The sequence below is a fragment of the Ostrinia nubilalis genome, chromosome 14 (genome assembly GCF_963855985.1).
Source record: "Ostrinia nubilalis chromosome 14, ilOstNubi1.1, whole genome shotgun sequence".
NCBI lineage: Eukaryota > Metazoa > Arthropoda > Insecta > Lepidoptera > Crambidae > Ostrinia > Ostrinia nubilalis.
Genome location: NC_087101.1, coordinates 14,016,899 through 14,036,124, shown reverse-complemented (window position 1 = coordinate 14,036,124; position 19,226 = coordinate 14,016,899). Strand labels below are relative to the sequence as shown.

At 36.5% G+C, this 19,226-nt stretch overlaps 2 protein-coding genes across 2 annotated transcripts in view; both read left to right on the top strand.

Moving 5' to 3' along the window:
- LOC135078232 (uncharacterized) overlaps nucleotides 1-19,226 on the top strand; it is a 154,524-nt gene that overhangs the window by 22,767 nt on the left and 112,531 nt on the right. The window lies entirely within an intron of this gene.
- LOC135078205 (uncharacterized) lies at nucleotides 9,201-19,025 on the top strand. Its single transcript, XM_063972791.1, has 5 exons — nucleotides 9,201-9,561; nucleotides 12,610-12,761; nucleotides 13,557-13,635; nucleotides 14,086-14,295; nucleotides 16,393-19,025. The coding sequence occupies exons 1-5, from the start codon at nucleotides 9,262-9,264 to the stop codon at nucleotides 16,486-16,488; spliced, it is 837 nt and encodes a 278-aa protein (XP_063828861.1). The 5' UTR covers nucleotides 9,201-9,261; the 3' UTR covers nucleotides 16,489-19,025.

Genomic DNA, 19,226 nt, shown 5'->3' with positions numbered 1-19,226 from the left:
TCGCCAGCACATATGAATCTGTTACCAAGTGTAGAAAAGTATTCCTTAAAGTCGTTGGCAGATATTGTATGTTTTGGAGGACAATACACAGCGGAGAATACCGTTTCTAGTTTGTTGTCTGCAAGTTTAATAGATGTTGCTTGTATTTTTTCCGTTCGGTATTCCTCTATAGGGAAGTGTTTAATGTTGCTTTTAACAATTACGGCTGTTCCTCCATGGCTGTTCCCAGTTGGGTGATTGGTTGTGTACACTGTATAATTATTAAAGTCTATGTGTGTCTTCGGTGTGAATCTTGTTTCAGAGATTAGTGCTATATCAATCATCTCTGTTCTGAGAAACGTTTCTAATTCTTGACGTCGTTCCGTCAAGCCGTTGGCGTTCCAAGTTACTACTTGGAGGTTTCGGGTCATTTTTTAACTAGGCTGCTGAATAGCTGGACCATGCGGTCCATCATTTTGTCCATGATTTTTTCCATCATTGTCATCATTGAATGTTGAAGTTTTTCAAACATTATCTCCATTAAGTCAGTAGGGTCTCCCAAATCATTCTGTTTATCTTGTTGAGTGTGTTGTTTTTTGGTTTTCGTTGCTTCTGAATAAGTCTTAATTAAGTTTCGATTACTTGTACGGTTAGGATTAGAAACCGGGTGGGGATCCGGGTTTTTGATCTCTATGTTTTTGGGCATTGGTTTTTCTTTTGACTTAGAGTCTAATTTAAGTATTCTCTCTCTATACTGTTTGTACACTTTGCATCCTTTGTAACTAGCGGGGTGTTTTTCGTCACAGTTCGCGCAAGTAGCCTCCGTGTCTGGTTTTTTAGTACATGTTGTTGTGGGATGAGCACTGCCGCATTTGACACAGCGATAGGGCCTAAAACATTGGTTCTTGGAGTGCCCATATCTCTGACATCTCTTGCATTGAATAATTTCCTTTTTCTTATATGGGGCTTCAAAGGTAATCTTCATGTTATTCAAGTATTTTACATCAAAAATGGCTTTGTTGTTTGGCTTTGGTTCTAAGTCAACATAAAATACAGGCAACGGTTCCTTTGTAGCTCGATGTCTGATGTTGACTATTTGTCTCACTTCATGTCCAATTTCATACAGTTCCTTAGAAATTTCTGTGGTGTTTTCTGATGCGTGGAGTCCGCGTAGTACTACTCTGTATGCTCTCTCGCATTTAAGCTGGTAGGTAAGTATAGTGTGAGATATTATTGGCAATGAAGTTCTCCCGAATCGTTTTGTATGTCTGGATGTCTTTGGGAATAATCTTTATAACGTGTCCGGATCTAAGTGTAGTCATGAGGTAAAGGTCGGTTTTTACAAATTTGTTTAGTACATCCCTTAGTGTATTCACATTAATTACTCCAGTAACAAAGATGGGTTCTGGCTTTGGTACATATGTTTTGTCTTTATTGTTGGTTTCATCCGTAGGCTCCGAGTCAAGTAGTTCAAAACTATTGCGTGTAGGGATCGCAAAGTCTGGTGAATTTTTCTGTTTTTTATTCCCGACCTTGTGAATTGGACTTGTTTCTTTCCTTTTCTTTCTCTTGGTGGGAATTTCGTCCCTCTGCCATTCTTCGTGGTCTGAGGTTATGTTGTCGCTGGCAAGTTGGATCTCGGTCTGTGAATCCAGATTGTCTATCTCCTTGTTCTGTTGAATGGAGTTATAGTCATTAAGGTCTGTTGGCAGAGACGATGTCGAGCTGCTTCTGTTCCGAGTAAACATGCTTCTATGAAAAGTCTGCTGAATCATGTTGTTCGGGTCGGTTGGTTTTTTTGAGTTTGGTAGGGTTTGTTGGTTTTTTGTATTTAATAGGTTCATCTTGTTCCCACGAGTAAGGCCGATATAACAGGTCGCTAGAAAGGTGACGCCTATTCTTCCTAGAAGGCTAATACAACGACGTTTGCCAGCTCCGTCGAAGTGGATCGTTAGCGACTGGTCTCCCACCAGCCATGCAGTCCTTTGGCACGAATCTCACCGTAGACTTGGGGTGATTTTTTTATAGAAGTTGTCTTCTTCATAGTCCGGGCGGTTAAGCCAAGACTACCGATCCTGCAGGCAGCATTCACAGGGTTGCGGTTTGTGGGAGTCATTTCCTACTCTCACTGTTAGACCAAGCTGGTTAGGCTGGTATGGTCGGGTTAATTGACCGCCGCCCGAGACCCGGCGTTGTTATTCATTTGGCACCACCCAGGAGGCACGTGTAGGGTAGTGGGTAGGTAGTTCCTACGGACGCGAATAACTCTGCCCCCTTTTATTTAATTAAAAAAATAATTTTAAATGTGATACTTTTTATTGTTGAAATCTATTAAGTGGCGATCGTGGACCGAAACGTAACCACAATTGACATTTATCATTGTTGAAATGTTGACTGACAGAGCATCAAATTGACAAATCAACAACTCTTGGAAATGCTGCTATGCGATGTCCCCTTAATCCTCAGAAATAGGCATGTTTATGTAAAGCGATTTCATAGCAGCTATTTTGGTTGTTACTTCGTGCACTATACGATGCACAGTTGGCTGTTAGATGTGGAAGATATCACCTAGTACACGTTCATAACTTCCCGTTGCGTAGAACAGTAGGGTTATAATAAGTATTTGGTCCACTGGTTGTATGGCATTTGGTGAGGGGTTTCAAAGAGCTAAAGAGAGAAACAACACCGTTTCTTTACGGCCGAATACTGAAACGCCATTTAAATATTTGACGGCTTCTCAAATAGTTAAGCAGCTCCTAAACTTACATTTCGCATACTCAAAACAATATCTGAGCAGTTCTCAATTTTTAAGCACCTCTCAAATTAAGTTGCACTCAAACGCCACTCAAATGAATTTTCGCATACTGAAACGCCATTCAACGCTAAGCATTACTCAAACAACTGTCAAATCGTCTTAAGCAGCTGTTAAATTTGAGAGTGCTTGCCCGGTATCTTAAATCCTATTCTTATACCTAAATCGACCTAAATAGTGGTAAATAATGTGTGTCATCGTTATCATTTCTTTCGAGCCTTGAGGAAATACCTAGATCTAATCGCAAGAACGCAATAAGGCTGAACGCTATTGAAAAATATTATTATAATGACATGCAATTCCGAGCGAGGTTCCGCGTCTCTAAAGAAACGGTGTTGTTTCTGGATTCATAATTTGGAAGCTCTTTGAAACCCCTCACCAAACGCCATACAACCAGTGCCAGTGGACCAAATACTTGTTATAACCCTACTGTTCTACGCAACGGGAAGTTATGAACGTGTACTAGGTGATTATCTTCCACATCTAACAACCAACTGTGCATCGTATAGTGCACGAAGTAACAACCAAAATAGCTGCTATGAAACCGCAATACATAAACATGCCTATTTCTGAGGAATATGGGGACATCGCATAGTAGCATTTCCAAGAGTTGTTGATTTGTCAATTTGATACTCTGTCTGTCAACAATGATAAATGTCAATTGTGGTTACGTTTCGGTCCACGATCGCCACTTAATAGATTTCAACAATAAAAAGTATCACCTTTAAAATTATTTTTTTAATTAAATAAAAATGCAAGCATTAATTTTTTTATATGATAAAACGAGATTTATATATAATAGAAACTAAAATTAAACTGTTCTATGTTAAGTTGATTGAGTATATTTCCATAAAAGACAATACATAACCAAACGATGCTGCGTGTAATGGATAAAAAACGTAAAGTTATCATTTGTGTAAATGAAAACATACTTTTTTTGGTAAATGTTGCCAGTAGGTAAACATTTGAGAGCTGCTTAGCTGATCACGGCTTCAAATCCGTTGAGTGGCGTTTGAGAATACCATTTAAAATTGAAGGATACTTAAATTTAGGAGCCCGTCAGCTGAGTGACAGATTTGAGTAGTGTTTCAGTATTCGGCCGTTAGAGACGCGGAACCTCGCTCGGAATTGCATGTCATTATAATAATATTTTTCAATAGCGTTCAGCCTTATTGCGTTCCTGCGATTAGATCTAGGTATTTCCTCGAGGCTCGAAAGAAATGATAACGATGACACACATTATTTACCACTATTTAGGTCGATTTAGGTATAAGAATAGGATTTAAGATACCGCGCAAGCACTCTCAAATTTAACAGCTGCTTAAGACGATTTGACAGTTGTTTGAGTAATGCTTAGCGTTGAATGGCGTTTCAGTATGCGAAAATTCATTTAAGTGGCGTTTGAGTGCAACTTAATTTGAGAGGTGCTTAAAAATTGAGAACTGCTCAGATATTGTTTTGAGTATGCGAAATGTAAGTTTGACGGCCGAATACTGAAACACTACTCAAATCTGTCACTCAGCTGACGGGCTCCTAAATTTAAGTATCCTTCAATTTTAAATGGTATTCTCAAACGCCACTCAACGGATTTGAAGCCGTGATCAGCTAAGCAGCTCTCAAATGTTTACCTACTGGCAACATTTACCAAAAAAAGTATGTTTTCATTTACACAAATGATAACTTTACGTTTTTTATCCATTACACGCAGCATCGTTTGGTTATGTATTGTCTTTTATGGAAATATACTCAATCAACTTAACATAGAACAGTTTATTTTTAGTTTCTATTATGTATAAATCTCGTTTTATCATATAAAAAAATTAATGCTTGCATTTTTATTTAATTAAAAAAATAATTTTAAAGGTGATACTTTTTATTGTTGAAATATATTAAGTGGCGATCGTGGACCGAAACGTAACCACAATTGACATTTATCATTGTTGACAGAGTATCAAATTGACAAATCAACAACTTTTGGAAATGCTGCTATGCGATGTCCCCATAGTTATTCCTCAGAAATAGGCATGTTTATGTAAAGCGATTTCATAGCAGCTATTTTGGTTGTTACTTTGTGCACTAGTACGATGCACAGTTGGCTGTTCGATGTGGAAGATATCACCTAGTACACGTCCATAACTTCCCGTTGCGTAGAACAGTAGGGTTATAATAAGTATTTGGTCCACTGGTTGTATGGCATTTGGTGAGGGGTTTCAATGAGCTTCCAAATTATGAATCCAGAAACAACACCGTTTCTTTAGAGACGCGGAACCTCGCTCGGAATTGCATGTCATTATAATAATATTTTTCAATACCGTTCAGCCTTATTGCGTTCCTGCGATTAGATCTAGGTATTTCCTCGAGGCTCGAAAGAAATGATAACGATGACACACATTATTTACCACTATTTAGGTCGATTTAGGTATAAGAATAGGATTTAAGATACCGCGCAAGCACTCTCAAATTTAACAGCTGCTTAAGACGATTTGACAGTTGTTTGAGTAATGCTTAGCGTTGAATGGCGTTTCAGTATGCGAAAATTCATTTGAGTGGCATTTGAGTGCAACTTAATTTGAGAGGTGCTTAAAAATTGAGAACTGCTCAGATATTGTTTTGAGTATGCGAAATGTAAGTTTAGGAGCTGCTTAACTATTTGAGAAGCCGTCAAATATTTAAATGGCGTTTCAGTATTCGGCCGTTTGTGAATTAAATTGCTAAAATATTTTTATAGTCGTGAAAGAAAAGTGGTTCACAATGTGTTAAAGTATTTGTCGAAGAGAAATACTAAGGGTTCGAACAATATTTTCATTGAATAATGTTTCCGACAAAGGTTGTCAAATTGACTGACATGTTTATCGTATAGTACAGTCCACTATGAAAATTAGCTGTAGTTTGTTTCAACTACCAATTTTAAAATTTTTTGTCACTTTCTAAGTGTTGAATTTTATGGAATTGGGAAAGAAGTACCGAGTTTGAAGCGTTCATGAGCAGACATTGCAGTTGAATATTCAAGTTCTGAATTTGATTATTGATGAATAATAAAATAAATCCTACTAGCTCGATTGATGGTTTCATTTAATTTATTTAAACCAGGTTACCTATAATAATATTTTTTCGTTAATTTATGAAAATATCAAATTAGCCCGTAATCCTGAATTCTGATACATAAAGTTAGCCTATTAAATTACTTTTCTCTATGGGTACGACTGTACTCAGTGTTGCACTATCAAACAAATGCAATTGACGCGCCTCTATGCCAGGGTTTTTATGTTCCTGGTGGTCTAGACAAAGTGCAAATTATAATCGCAAACCAGTCGAAAAGTGGTCGAAAAGCCCCTTTTTTGTATGGAGTTTTGACGGATTCGATTTTCGATTCGATCAAAAAGTGCGTTTTGTCTAGGGGGGCTGGTCAGGCTATATGCACTATAACGGCAAACTGTTTGAGAGAATATTGCTTAACAGGATGAAGGAACACCTAAGTACAGTATTACCAAACCACCAATTTGGATTCCGAGAAAAACACGGGACGATCGAACAGGTACACCGTATAGTTGACACCATTAGCAGAAGCCTAGAAAACAAATTATATTGCTCTGCAGTCTTCTTAGATATCAGCCAAGCGTTTGATAAGGTGTGGCATGACGGCCTCCTGTTCAAGCTAAAGAAGCATCTCCCGCATTGCTTGTTCCGGATACTTAAATCCTACTTAGATAAAAGATGCTTCCAAGTGAAGTACAGCGATGATCTCTCAGAAGCACACGAAATAAAATCAGGTGTCCCTCAGGGCAGTATCTTGGGCCCTGTACTGTACCTCATCTTCACAGCAGATATCCCAACAACTGATTACACCACGACTGCGACATATGCTGATGATACGGCGCTACTGTCAGCTCATAGCAACCCAGAAACAGCATCATCACAGTTGCAGAGACACTTGACAGAGGTTGAGAAGTGGCTGCAGCGTTGGAGAATAAGAGCCAATGAGAGCAAATCGGTACATGTAACATTCACACTCAGGAAAGAAACATGTCCACCAGTAACGCTAAACTGCAAAGTTATTCCTCAAGACAATAACGCAAAATACTTGGGCATGCACCTAGACAGGAAACTTACGTGGCAGAAACATATTTGGACGAAGCGCAAACAACTGGATGGAAGGCTGCGGTCACTGAACTGGTTAATGGGACGCCAATCACAATTAAGTCCTAGCAGCAAGATGCTAGTGTACAAAACTACCATAAAACCGATCTGGACTTACGGTATACAACTGTGGGGAACGGCCAGCAACAGTAATATAGATATCCTGGAGAGATTCCAGACCAAAGCTCTGCGAATAATGTTTGGCATTCCACATTGTATAAGTAATAGATACATATACCTCGACCTCGGCCTAAAAACAGTTCGGCAGGAAATAGCCCAAAACAGCCTGAAATACCAGGAGAAGCTGACCGCCCATGTTAACGAATTAGCGCACGCTCTGAGTGGGGAAGGCGCTCTTCAACACACCCGGCTAAAGAGAAATGACATACCGAGCCTACATAAAAGATTTACCACCTGACATCAAGAGAGTCGTGTGAAATGAATTTTCATACAAGTATGGCTCTCGAAGAAAACATAATCTGAGGAATCAACCAAAGAAGTGGCTTATTGTTGAAGAAACAGATTGCTATGAAGCAGAATCATCAAAAAAAAAAAAAAAAAAAAAAATTAAATAAAAATGCAAGCATTAATTTTTTTATATGATAAAACGAGATTTATATATAATAGAAACTAAAAATAAACTGTTCTATGTTAAGTTGATTGAGTATATTTCCATAAAAGACAATACATAACCAAACGATGCTGCGTGTAATGGATAAAAGACGTAAAGTTATCATTTGTGTAAATGAAAACATACTTTTTTTGGTAAATGTTGCCATTATGTAAACATTTGAGAGCTGCTTAGCTGATCACGGCTTCAAATCCGTTGAGTAGCGTTTGAGAATACCATTTAAAATTGAAGGATACTTAAATTTAGGAGCCCGTCAGCTGAGTGACAGATTTGAGTAGTGTTTCAGTATTCGGCCGAAAATCAATTGCGCACATTTAAAATAAAGTTTGTTTACACTTTGACAGCAATAGACTGACATGCAAGGTGACATTTCAATGAAGTTTTCAGCCCCCCTAGACAAAACGCCCTTTTTGATCGAATCGAAAATCGAATCCGTCAAAACTCCATACAAAAAAGGGGCTTTTCGACCACTTATCGACTGGTTTGCGATTATAATTTGCACTTTGTCTAGACCCACTGTTATAGTTTCAAAATACTGAACTGTCCTATGCATGACATTGACAGTGGGGCGCCACCGTCAATACCGGATCGCTGGTTCAGATTTTTGCCATGTTGGAAACCATATAGTTGAACGATGGTAGCGCCCCCCTGTCATTGAGTTTGGCGGGACAGTTCAGCGTGGGTCATCTATACTGTTGCCATTATAAGAAATTAGTACCATTAGTTTTCCGCAACATGGCGAGGCGAGGGTTTTTATGTTCCTGGTCAGGCTATAGAATCAAGGTGACCATTTTAATTAAATTGTAAGCTTGCTGTCTTGCTGACTTGATTAAATTATTGGCTTTAACAAATTAAATAATAATTAACATTATTTTTCAAGATACTTTGTGAGACAATTATTTTTTGTATTAGAGGCTGTTTTGCAAGTGTGCTTTTGCAATACAATTAAAAAAAAACATTCTGATAGAACTTTGTCCATTTTAGGGATGTGCGAATAAAAATTGATTATCGATACTTTTCACTCTGTCTTCTTTAAACTTTACTAAGGCTGAGTTGCATTGCACTTACAAAGTAACTTTATCGATAACCAGTATTAATAATATAATAATAAATAAACTTTATTTCTCTTTCACAGAGGTATAAAAACTTATATCTAGTTACAGTAAGTTATCATCATACAGCAATAATACCTTTGTGAGAGACTGGTATTTGTACTAGGGTGCCAAAGGCACCCTGTCTAACCGATTACCAGGCCCTCGCTACTACAGACCTAACTACAACTAGATTGGGTGTGTGTGTGTGTGTGTGTGTGTGTGTGTGTGTGTGTGTGTGTGTGTGTGTGTGTGTGCGTGCGTGTGCGTGTGCGTGTGTGTGTGTACCAGTGTTTTTTTGGAAACTATAGGTATTAGAGAGCCGGCACAAAATGGTAGAATAAAATTTTGAAAACTATTTTTTTTAGCGTAGCTCCCCTACATGTAAAGTGGGGATGATTTTTTCCCCATCGTGTGCCCAATCCAACTTGTCCAGGGGGGCAGGTGTGAAAATGCATTTTGTGCACTACCTTTAAAATTCTATCGATAAGCAGCAAGTAGAATTTTGTTCATTAATGTTAGCAAGTTAGCAACACTAGTGTCATGTCTGATGACCTGTATGTTTTGACAGAGGGACGATACGCAAAAGATTAATTCGATTTTTTGAGACGATGGCCGTGATAAGTAATATAATAGGTTTTGCATTCGTTTATTTAGTGTTTTTGGGACCCTTTGGATGTAAAGCAGACACTTGTGCGCAAAAAGGACCATGCAGTTGCGTGTACCCAAACGGCACCGGTATAGACTTAAGTCCTTCGGTGCTTCCTCAAGGGTTCTACCAGGTTCAGGGTTTTAAGACATTCTACAATGCGTCTGTAGTATCCCTATATGAACTGGACACCTACTACTTCCACCCCTGTGCTGATGTTTCGCTGAACGTATCGCGCTTCTCTTGCAATCGCCCTATGTCTGTAAGTAGAATCACATGTAATTACAAGGCATTATAGTTTCAAATTACTGTTTACGTAAGCTACAGATATTCAGCGCTATGAAAGAATCTGTCTTTTATGAGTTGCATGTACATTTTCTCTATCAAAAGTCAATAAGACTTCTTTTTTTTTACTAGAATTGTTTAAATAAATGCAGAAAAATGCCACTCAATTATTTTGTAACAAGCTATGCGATATTTTAGTTTATAGAAATTGTTAAAAGATGTGAAACTGCAAGGACATATCGTCACCGTCGTGGCAGAATTAAATAACTGACACTTTTGGCAAAAATCACTTTTTCCACTTTTTGTATAGTAGAAAGTGTTACCTATATTTTGGTCTTACTCTCGTGGCAATATCTATGATATTTCCAAAGATATCTTCAGTTTAGTGAAACTATTGACCATAAATTACAACTCTGTTTGTTGTAAAATTTACCTGGCAAAACTGAATAAGTGACTTTATTTAATTCTGCCACAACTCACTGCAAAACATTGCTTCAAAATACTTGTACTAAGAAAGTCAATAAGTGACTTTATTTAATTCTGCCACAACTCAATCCGAAACATTGCTTCAAAATACTCGTACAATTGTGTTTTTGATTTATTTCATTTTTGTAACATTACTTTAAATGTTACTTTTAATTTCAATGTTCATTACTCATATGTTAAACCTTCATCATCATCATCATTTCAGCCATATAGGACGTCCACTGCCGAACATAGGCCTCCCCCAATGATTTCCAATATGACCGGCTGGTAGCGGTCTGCATCCAGTGCTTTCCTGCTACCTTTATGAAGTCCACGTTGTGCTTTTCGGTACGTGCCCTCCACTCCAGAACCTTGCTGCCCCATCGTCTGTCAGTTCTGCGTACTATGTGCCCTGTCTCTTGTAGAGAAAAACTGAGCATAGCCCTCTTCAACGCACGCTGTGCAACTTGAGTAAGAGGCCGCGTTCCCGAGCCGTCATCAGTGGTAACACATACAGATTGTAGATTTTTGTCTTTAGGCACTGAGATATTTTGGACGAAAGGATGTTGTGTAGTTTTCCGAATGCTTCCCAACCGAGTTGGATTCGACCTCTTTCTCTACCTAGCTGAAACGTTTGTCCGAGGTAGACATACTTGTCAACAATCTCAAGATTCGAGCTCCTAACCAACAAAAGCTTTCGACAAAAGCTTCGTTTTTCCATGTTGTTCACCCGAAGGCCTACCTTTTGGGAGACTAAGGTCTTCGAGCATTGTGCCAAGGTCTTCCAGTGATTTTGCCATGACCACACAATATTGTCGGCAAACCGAAGCTGAATGATGTACTCGTCGTTGATGTTTGTGCCGAATCCTTTCTATTCAAGGAGTTTGAAAGCGTCTTCCAATGCAGCGGTGAATAGTTTCGGAGATCCGGAGATATAACATCTCCCTCATGCCTCGCTGCAGAGGAATCACCCTCGTACTCCACTCCTGTCTCGGACCAACATGGTGGCGTTTCTGTACAAGCACTTCAGCACCTCGATATGTACCGACACTTTTCAGAAACCGGCTTGTTCGGGAGGCTAGAAATCATCGAACCTACGCGCGAGATCATTCGTGATAACTTTCGCAAACAGCTTGTAGACATGACTCGGAAGCAAGATGGGTCAGTAATTCTTCAGCAAGGTTTTATCCCCTTTCTTGAAGAAGAGTACCACCACGCTTCTGTTCCATGCCTCTGGCGTTGTTCCCTGGAGTAAGACGAAGTTAAATAGTCTCTGAAGGACCGAGGTTATCCCGTCATGACCCGGTGCCTTGTTGTTCTTTAGGTGTTTGAGAGCCATCCTAATCAAATAATTTATTTGGACATGATGTGTATTTCTTTCTTATTAATACTGCAATTGTTTATTATTAATAAGAAAATATATTGAAAATTTGACATGTAATGAACATTATGAATAAACTTATTCTTCTTATTCTTATTCTTAATCTCGTATAGGCTGATAATGCTGATATCCACAATATCTTCGTCGAGGTATATAGCTGTCCATAAAACTTTTCAATCTCACCCAGAACCTCGGCTTTTGTTGGCGTTACACCACCTTCCGCAGTCTTCAGCTTCGTCAGCTAGCTTCGCCCAATAGAGTTATCTCTAGCGAACACTTTCGAGCCTTGGTTCCGCTCTATCGCCTCTTTAATACTATTTGTATTAAAGTTGCGAAGATCATGTCGCAAGGACTTCCATATCTGTCTATTGAGCTGCCGATGTGCCTTAGCGTCAACGGAGATCTGCAGTGACATTGAACGTCGTTCTGCCATGACGTTGAGGGTAAGGGATCCCTATGGATCCCTAGGGAGATATCCCTATTACAGTTTTATTGTTTTTGGATTATTTTAATTTTGATATTCATTTTGATGTTGGTTCTTTCAATTTAATTTCAATGTTATAGGAATCTGATGTTGATGGTTACCATACCAATTTGTTAAACATTTATAAGTATTTAATAAGTAGGTATATTCTAGTATTATTTAACAATTTTACAGATTTTGACTAAAATCGCATTAACAAAACAAATAAAATAAAATGAATAAATCAACATTTAGGTCAATAAAAGTGTGGCAAAATTAAACAAGTGTACTTATTCAATGGAAATATTCGTTTTTGTAACACCTTGGTTGTGGCAAAACTAAATAAGTGACATGCAAAAACTAAATAACTGCAACTTAGTTGTAAAATACGGTTGTGGCAAAACTAAATAATTACATTTTTATTTTTTTTATTTAAAATAATACAAAATATAAGGTAAATTTGCTGTATAAAATATCAAAAGACCGACAGTAAAATATTTTTACCCTTAAAAGTTATCGCCATTTTTAACGAAAAAAATCACAAAAACGTGAATATCTCGCAACTTTGGTTTTGTCAGTTATTTAATTCTGCCACGACGGTGACGATATCTTGTTTTGTATCTAAAAAGATTTTTTTAAACTATTAATGCATTGCGAAAGCTTTAAAAAATAATATTCAATAAGCAGTTGATCATTGACACGGAAAACTGTTACAGATGTATCGGGAAGTGTACAAGTTGAACAAAACTGCTGGCGCAGGCATAGGTTCCATGTTCAATTTGTCTTACACTAATTGTGAATTTCTGGGAAATAAAGAGGATGTAAACTTCACTTCTGGGCCATCCATCAGCTTCCGTAATGGACCTTCGTGAGTATTTTGTATTTAATAAGACAATAACCATTTCTACAAAACTGTATGTCCTAAACATACAATACAATTAATCATTCTTTTGTTTGAAAATAACATATTAATTCCATTTTGACTAATACTTTGGCACATGAGTTTCCTTTTTATTGTACTCATAGTGTACACTTAGAAAATACAGTACTAGGTTATTGTGCAGGATTAAGTATATTATTTGAATGCCAATAAATGCACTAACTAATCTATGACCTACTTTTTCTAGAAATAGAAATAAATAAAAACATTAAGAGCTATAATAAAACTTATAACTTTCATTTTTGACTTCTAAACCAAACAAGTCTTTTCTTAGTTAAATGTTAACTCAAATGGCACAAAACAGGTTTTCTTTACATTAACCACTAATTTAAATATGCCTCATTATGTATGTATCAAATAAAAGTATACTAGTTAGTTTAGGCTGATGGAATTTTGACAAAACTGGTTGTTGTATCATGGTTGACTTTAGTAATTTATTAAATGATACCTCTATAAGACTTGCATGGTAACACCACATACTAAATTAAAACTTGATGCTTTGTCTTAAGGTAAAAATTAATACAACATTTGTTAAGATAGGCTTTTTGATGGTTTAAATATTTTATAGCATCTTCTGTATTTTGAAAATATGTAAGGTGACCAAATTAAAAGTGTAAACACACCTGTGCAGATGACTATTACAAGTTGAACAGTATTAGTTTACTTATGTAATGAGTAGGCTACTTCAAAACTAACTTATATAATTTATTCTATTCTTCACAGTACCACTACCATATTGTTAATATGCAGTGAGGGCGACAGTCGACTACAAATCTACTCATTAACCGAACCAAATGCAGTCGTAAGTGTAAAACAGTCATAATAAATTATTATTGTTTTGCTATAATTTAATAAACTTTTTAAGATATTAACTTTTGGTTTTGTAAAATAAAGAACAATGAGACATTTTGTATGAACTCCGTCCCCTATTATTTATATTTTGAACTTTCGATATTTTCATCATTCGATATTTTGATCGTTCGATATTCTGATTGTCCGATGAAACGTGTTCGATATTTTGATTTTCGATATGGCGGAGCTAACCCGTATTAAAGTGCTACAGTTTTGGGGACGTTTGTCCCATTGTTCTTTGTGATAGTAATGGGTAGTTCAAACTTCTATTTCTTGGAAAAACATAAAAAGTGTCTTGTAACTAGGTAACATTTTCCTCCTCAAGCTTTAGAGTCTTTCCTCAATAACTTTGAGTATTTATTATACTGTCTTAACATACATAAAATTTATTTTCTTACAGATTTTAGCGTTCTACTCAAAAGATGCATGTCTGAAGCAAATCGAAGAGCCTGGGAGGTCCTTTGGCTCTACTCTCCTCATAATATTCTTCTCCTTCATCATATTTTACCTCGTCCTCGGAGTTTGTACGAAGAAATTCCTTATGGGAGCCACCGGGATAGAGGTCATACCGAACTTAGCGTTTTGGTCGGATCTGCCGAATCTAGTCAAAGTGAGTACCTTTTCTTATAATAGTGTATAATGTCATAGTGTGTGTGACTTGTAGTCAAACAAAATTGGCTTAATGATTAGTTCAAGCAATGCTTAATTAATTTGAGAATAGAGGTCGTAAATTCGTCGTTTACCTTTGAAACTGGTTTTTCGATTTATAAATAAACACGTTTTTTATATTTGTGGAAATCCGAAACCGACACGTAATATCAAGTTTAGAGGAAATAAGAGCCATTTAGATAAATGGCCTTATGTAAAAACAGATGTGATTCAGATTATCACATGTGTTTCTAGAAAATAGTAAACAATGTTTTGCCAAATATGAGTTTGATGGTATGTATTTCATGTATTTGGTTTGGAAGAGGCCAAAAATGGAAATAGCCCTTGTGGAATCTTAAGAAGAAATCTGATATTTAGTAGTAGGTTGTCATAAGGTTGACTGGTAGAGCACACAATCGGACAACAATGCTATTATTACCACAAATAGAGGAAGCTGCCAATCATGGATGCAAATGGTTTTTTTACTGACTGACTTTCTCTTGCAATAGATCTACCATCTGAATGAAAATAAGATTATTTTCTACTTAACATCATAAATATGCATTATAATTAACTTAAAAAACAAATTATAATAATTTAAAATGTGCTTGTCGCAATTTATCGATTTCTTCAAGTGTCCTCAGCTTCAGCGGTAGAGTCCATTGTAAAAAAATAATTTCAATCGTTCGATAGCAGTAGTTTCCAATAGTTAATTAATAATACATTGGTCAATAAGTCCACCGGATAGCTGTAAACCGGCGATATTGGTTGAAATGGGTTAAATAAAACGCCTAGTGTTGCAATCCACGCAGTTACTAAAGAAATGTGTGCGATTTACGCTAGGGTTGCCAGGTCCAAAAACACAAAAGCCGGACTCTGTGCTTCATTTAGCCGGACATTTTACCATAAAGGACGCAATGTCAAAACGGGTGCAATTAGTGTCATAGCTTACGAGTGAGTACTATCATCGTCGGTTGCCGGACAGGCCGGAAAAGCCAATATTTGGTCGGACAAGACCGTAAAAAGCCAAACATGGACAGATACCTGGCAACCCTATTTACGGCCAGTCTGGCGAATGTCGATATCTTGTTTGTGTCATAAATGGAACAATTCCATTGCCAGGATTTCAAATCACTACCTCAAGGATGAGCAGTAATTTTGGGGTCGTTACACCTATTCATTGTCACAGGCTAAAGAAACTGCAGACAAAATGATTGCTGTCCATAACACGTTTTACACGTGTGATAAAATACAATCGTCCGCGTCATCGCAATTGGCAACTCTCCAAAAGATGCTTCTTTCAAGCAAGCATTAGGATTTCCAATTTCGCTTACGAATGCACATTTGGTAGAATACGTATAGGATTTTTTGTGGTACAGTCAGCGTGAAATAGTGATACCCAAGGCCAAAGTAGCCAAAAAGTTCGCAACGTAATATTATTTGATGTCTTATTGACTGTACCAAAAACTTGATTAATAAAACTAATTAGTAACATTGTATGTCAAATACTTAATGAATGTGATAAGAAAACACAGTTAACAAACAAATGATATAATGACATAGTGTGTTCAACAAGCTGCTATTTGTCTTGCATCGACTGTTAGCATTTTGATAAAATAAATAAATTAATGTTCTTCTTTAGTCGCCTTGACTCAAGGTTAGTTTTTAGGATACAAAAAAAAAGAATTACCTATTTTATTTATTTCATAATGCCATATTTATTGGATCATAAGTCGAACTTAATGTTACGAGGCATCATTCGAGCTAATCAACAATTGATGCTTTAAAAAGCGAGTACAAGAGAGTAGTACAAGAGTAGTAATAGTACAGCCGCTACCAACCGTGCGATGTGGAAGTCATTGGGGGAGGCCTATGTTCAGCAGTGGACGTCCTGTGGCTGAAATGATGATGATAACTGCGTAAGACCCTACAGTGTTTACCTTGACGTGCCGTCGTCTGTACATAAATGAATTAATGAATGAAAGAAAGATTTTTTATTTAGTCCAAAATCCTTAGACTACAACATAGTTAATGCAAGTTGTGTTTTGTTCTATTCCAGGACGGCTGGGCGTTCGCAATCAGAGGTTGTCAACTGCCCACGCGTGGAATGAGCCCCGCCGGCCCGTCGGATCCCAACAGCTACGACAGCATATAACATCCAACCGCCGAGAACTTCAGCGAAGGTCAGCTCGTTCTCGTTGAGTAAATGAAACATTCACCCCCTACGTATAACGTCGTAAGTGCACTTACGATGTTGTTCAGTTATTTACTTAGTGATAAATTGGTAAATGGTTGTATTACACCATTAAACCAGTCACTGGTTCGGCATAGTTTCGCCTCTTCTCTGTTTTTCTTATTCATTAAAATTATGACAAGCTTGAAATCGTATTTTACCGTTTAAGGTAAATAAAAAAACACAATTTTAAGACAAGGTGCTGCTGATTTGAAACTGGTGAACTGGTGTAATACAAATATATCACTACCTAACTTATAACAATTAAAACATCAATAGTAAATGAGTAGCATAACATCGTAAATGCACATACGATATTGTTCTTTGTCTATGTTATTCATAGGAGGTGTTTGAAGTTCGCAAGTCTTAATTCTCTTGAACATTATCTTCGGCGAAAAAGGCTTGTTAAATTGAAACTGATTGCTTTAAAAATTCGTATATTTATTAGTTTTTTGTGCCTTCTGTAGCCTAAATACCATGTCTGAAATGCGAATTCATTTATGAAGCTACAATTTGCAACTTTCGTACAGTTTTTTTTACACAAAAAGTTACATTTCATGGAAATGCGATACAAAAGCAATTTACTAAAATATACATTTTAATCGTCTTTCTATCGAAGTCTACTCAGATGCTCTGACGTGTTTTTTTAAAATTATAGCGAGTGCGTACGTATTAAAAATAGTTCTTAATCTATTTCGTGTATCGTTGATGAATTCACAACAAGTGTATTACCTACCGTTGCATTGAAAATATATACTGCCGATAAACGAAAAGTGTACTAAAATTACTAAAAATTATATTTACTTCAATAAAAAAAATATTGAGGATAAGCAAAAAAACATAATTAAAATCTACATGGTTTATCAGTCCGTAATAATTTTGTACTCATTAATGTTGTATTTACTTACATAACACCTTGCATCGCTTCATCAATAACAAGGTCGTATGTGTTAATTAAGTGATAGGCTCGTCTTGCCACTACAAAACGAAGTGTAATGCACACATTGGACCTATTTTATTTTCGAAAGCAACAGGAAATTTTGGCGCTAAATGGTTGGAAAAAAAATCCACTCCTTGATGGAACTAAATCAGTCACTTTGTTAACTTTTTCCAACTAACTTACTAATTTCATAGCAAACTAATTTTAGAAAATAGAAAGAAATAAAGATACATTTATTACATACAATGGACGTCACACAAATACAGGCAATTACATAGACATGACAGTGGCACATAATAATGGAAGAAAAAAAAAACAAGAGTAAACTGAGCAGTGCCACCCATTCACCATTATACAGGGTGTTAAGTAAATGGGTATATGAGCCGACACTAGCCCATGTTAACATGGGAATATAAATGGTATGGTGAAGTCAGAAATTTGATATCCTCATTTTAATTTTTTTAATTTTCATACAAAATAAATTTAATAAAATCCGAATTTTATGAAAATTAAAATAATTAAAATGAAGATATAGCTCATATACCCATTTACCTAACACCCTGTATAATAAAACCCTAATACCATTTTTGCACACATTAAAAATGTTCCAGTGAACATCTTCATTTATTACTAACGACTAATGACCTAGAGAAAGACGGAATTACTGATCTTCACGAGTCGGATACAATAGAAGGACTGAAAGAAAATACAAATACAATGTTGTAAGTACTAGTAAAGTTCATTTTTAGGCCCCATGGTTGTTGGATTGTTAAGATTACGGTTGTATCAGCGTTGTTTGGAACAGTACAGTAACAGTGTCAGTATAATTATTATAATGGCGCCTTCAAATTAAAGGCGTGTGCGCCAAAATGTACTTGCAACTGTGCTTCTAGAAATGGTATGAAAACTAGTAAGCTCTTCGCAAATGGGCCACCGACCACAGCCACCGGAACACACTTTTTAATATAAAATATTTTGTATAGACGCGCCGCATACCTGAATCCGGTGGCGACCACTCGTTACAGTAGTGTTCGCGACTCGCCACTAGTGTGTCTGACACACAGTGGCCCCACTGCAGCACTCCTTACGCCTCTAATTTGAAGGCGAATAAAGTGTTTTATTTAGTTATTATTTGGTTTCTACATTTGTATAATAAATATTTAATATAACTATACTGTAACTCGAATATTTAACATTTGATATATGAAAGTGCCAATTTATAAAAATATAAATTTATTTAATTTGGAACTTAAGGCACACACTGGAATCGGTGGTTTGTTGTGGTGATATAAGAAATTCTCAAAAATTGCGATCTTATAAAAATGTTACTCGTCTGAAATAAATGAAAGAATCTTCTATATTCGAATTTAGCAATAATTTTAATAATAGCAACTGCGCACGGATACTTTTATGCGTTTTTATCTAAGACTTACTCGTAAAATATCTATACCTTAATAGCGAGAACTGTGTAACTTGTAAGACATAATCTATTTTGATCCTTATATGTATTTGAAATGAATTATGTATATTTAACTACCTTCACATATCTAATATAGATGTTATCGGCGGTCTTACTTTCTGAAATTATTTAAAAATTTATTGGACCAATTTAAATATTTTCTTAACGTTTGATAGTGATACGTATACCTACCACCGTTTTGGTAAGGTAAACCAGCCTTTATGTTGGATCTATAATCTATAATAGTCATATCGCTAATAA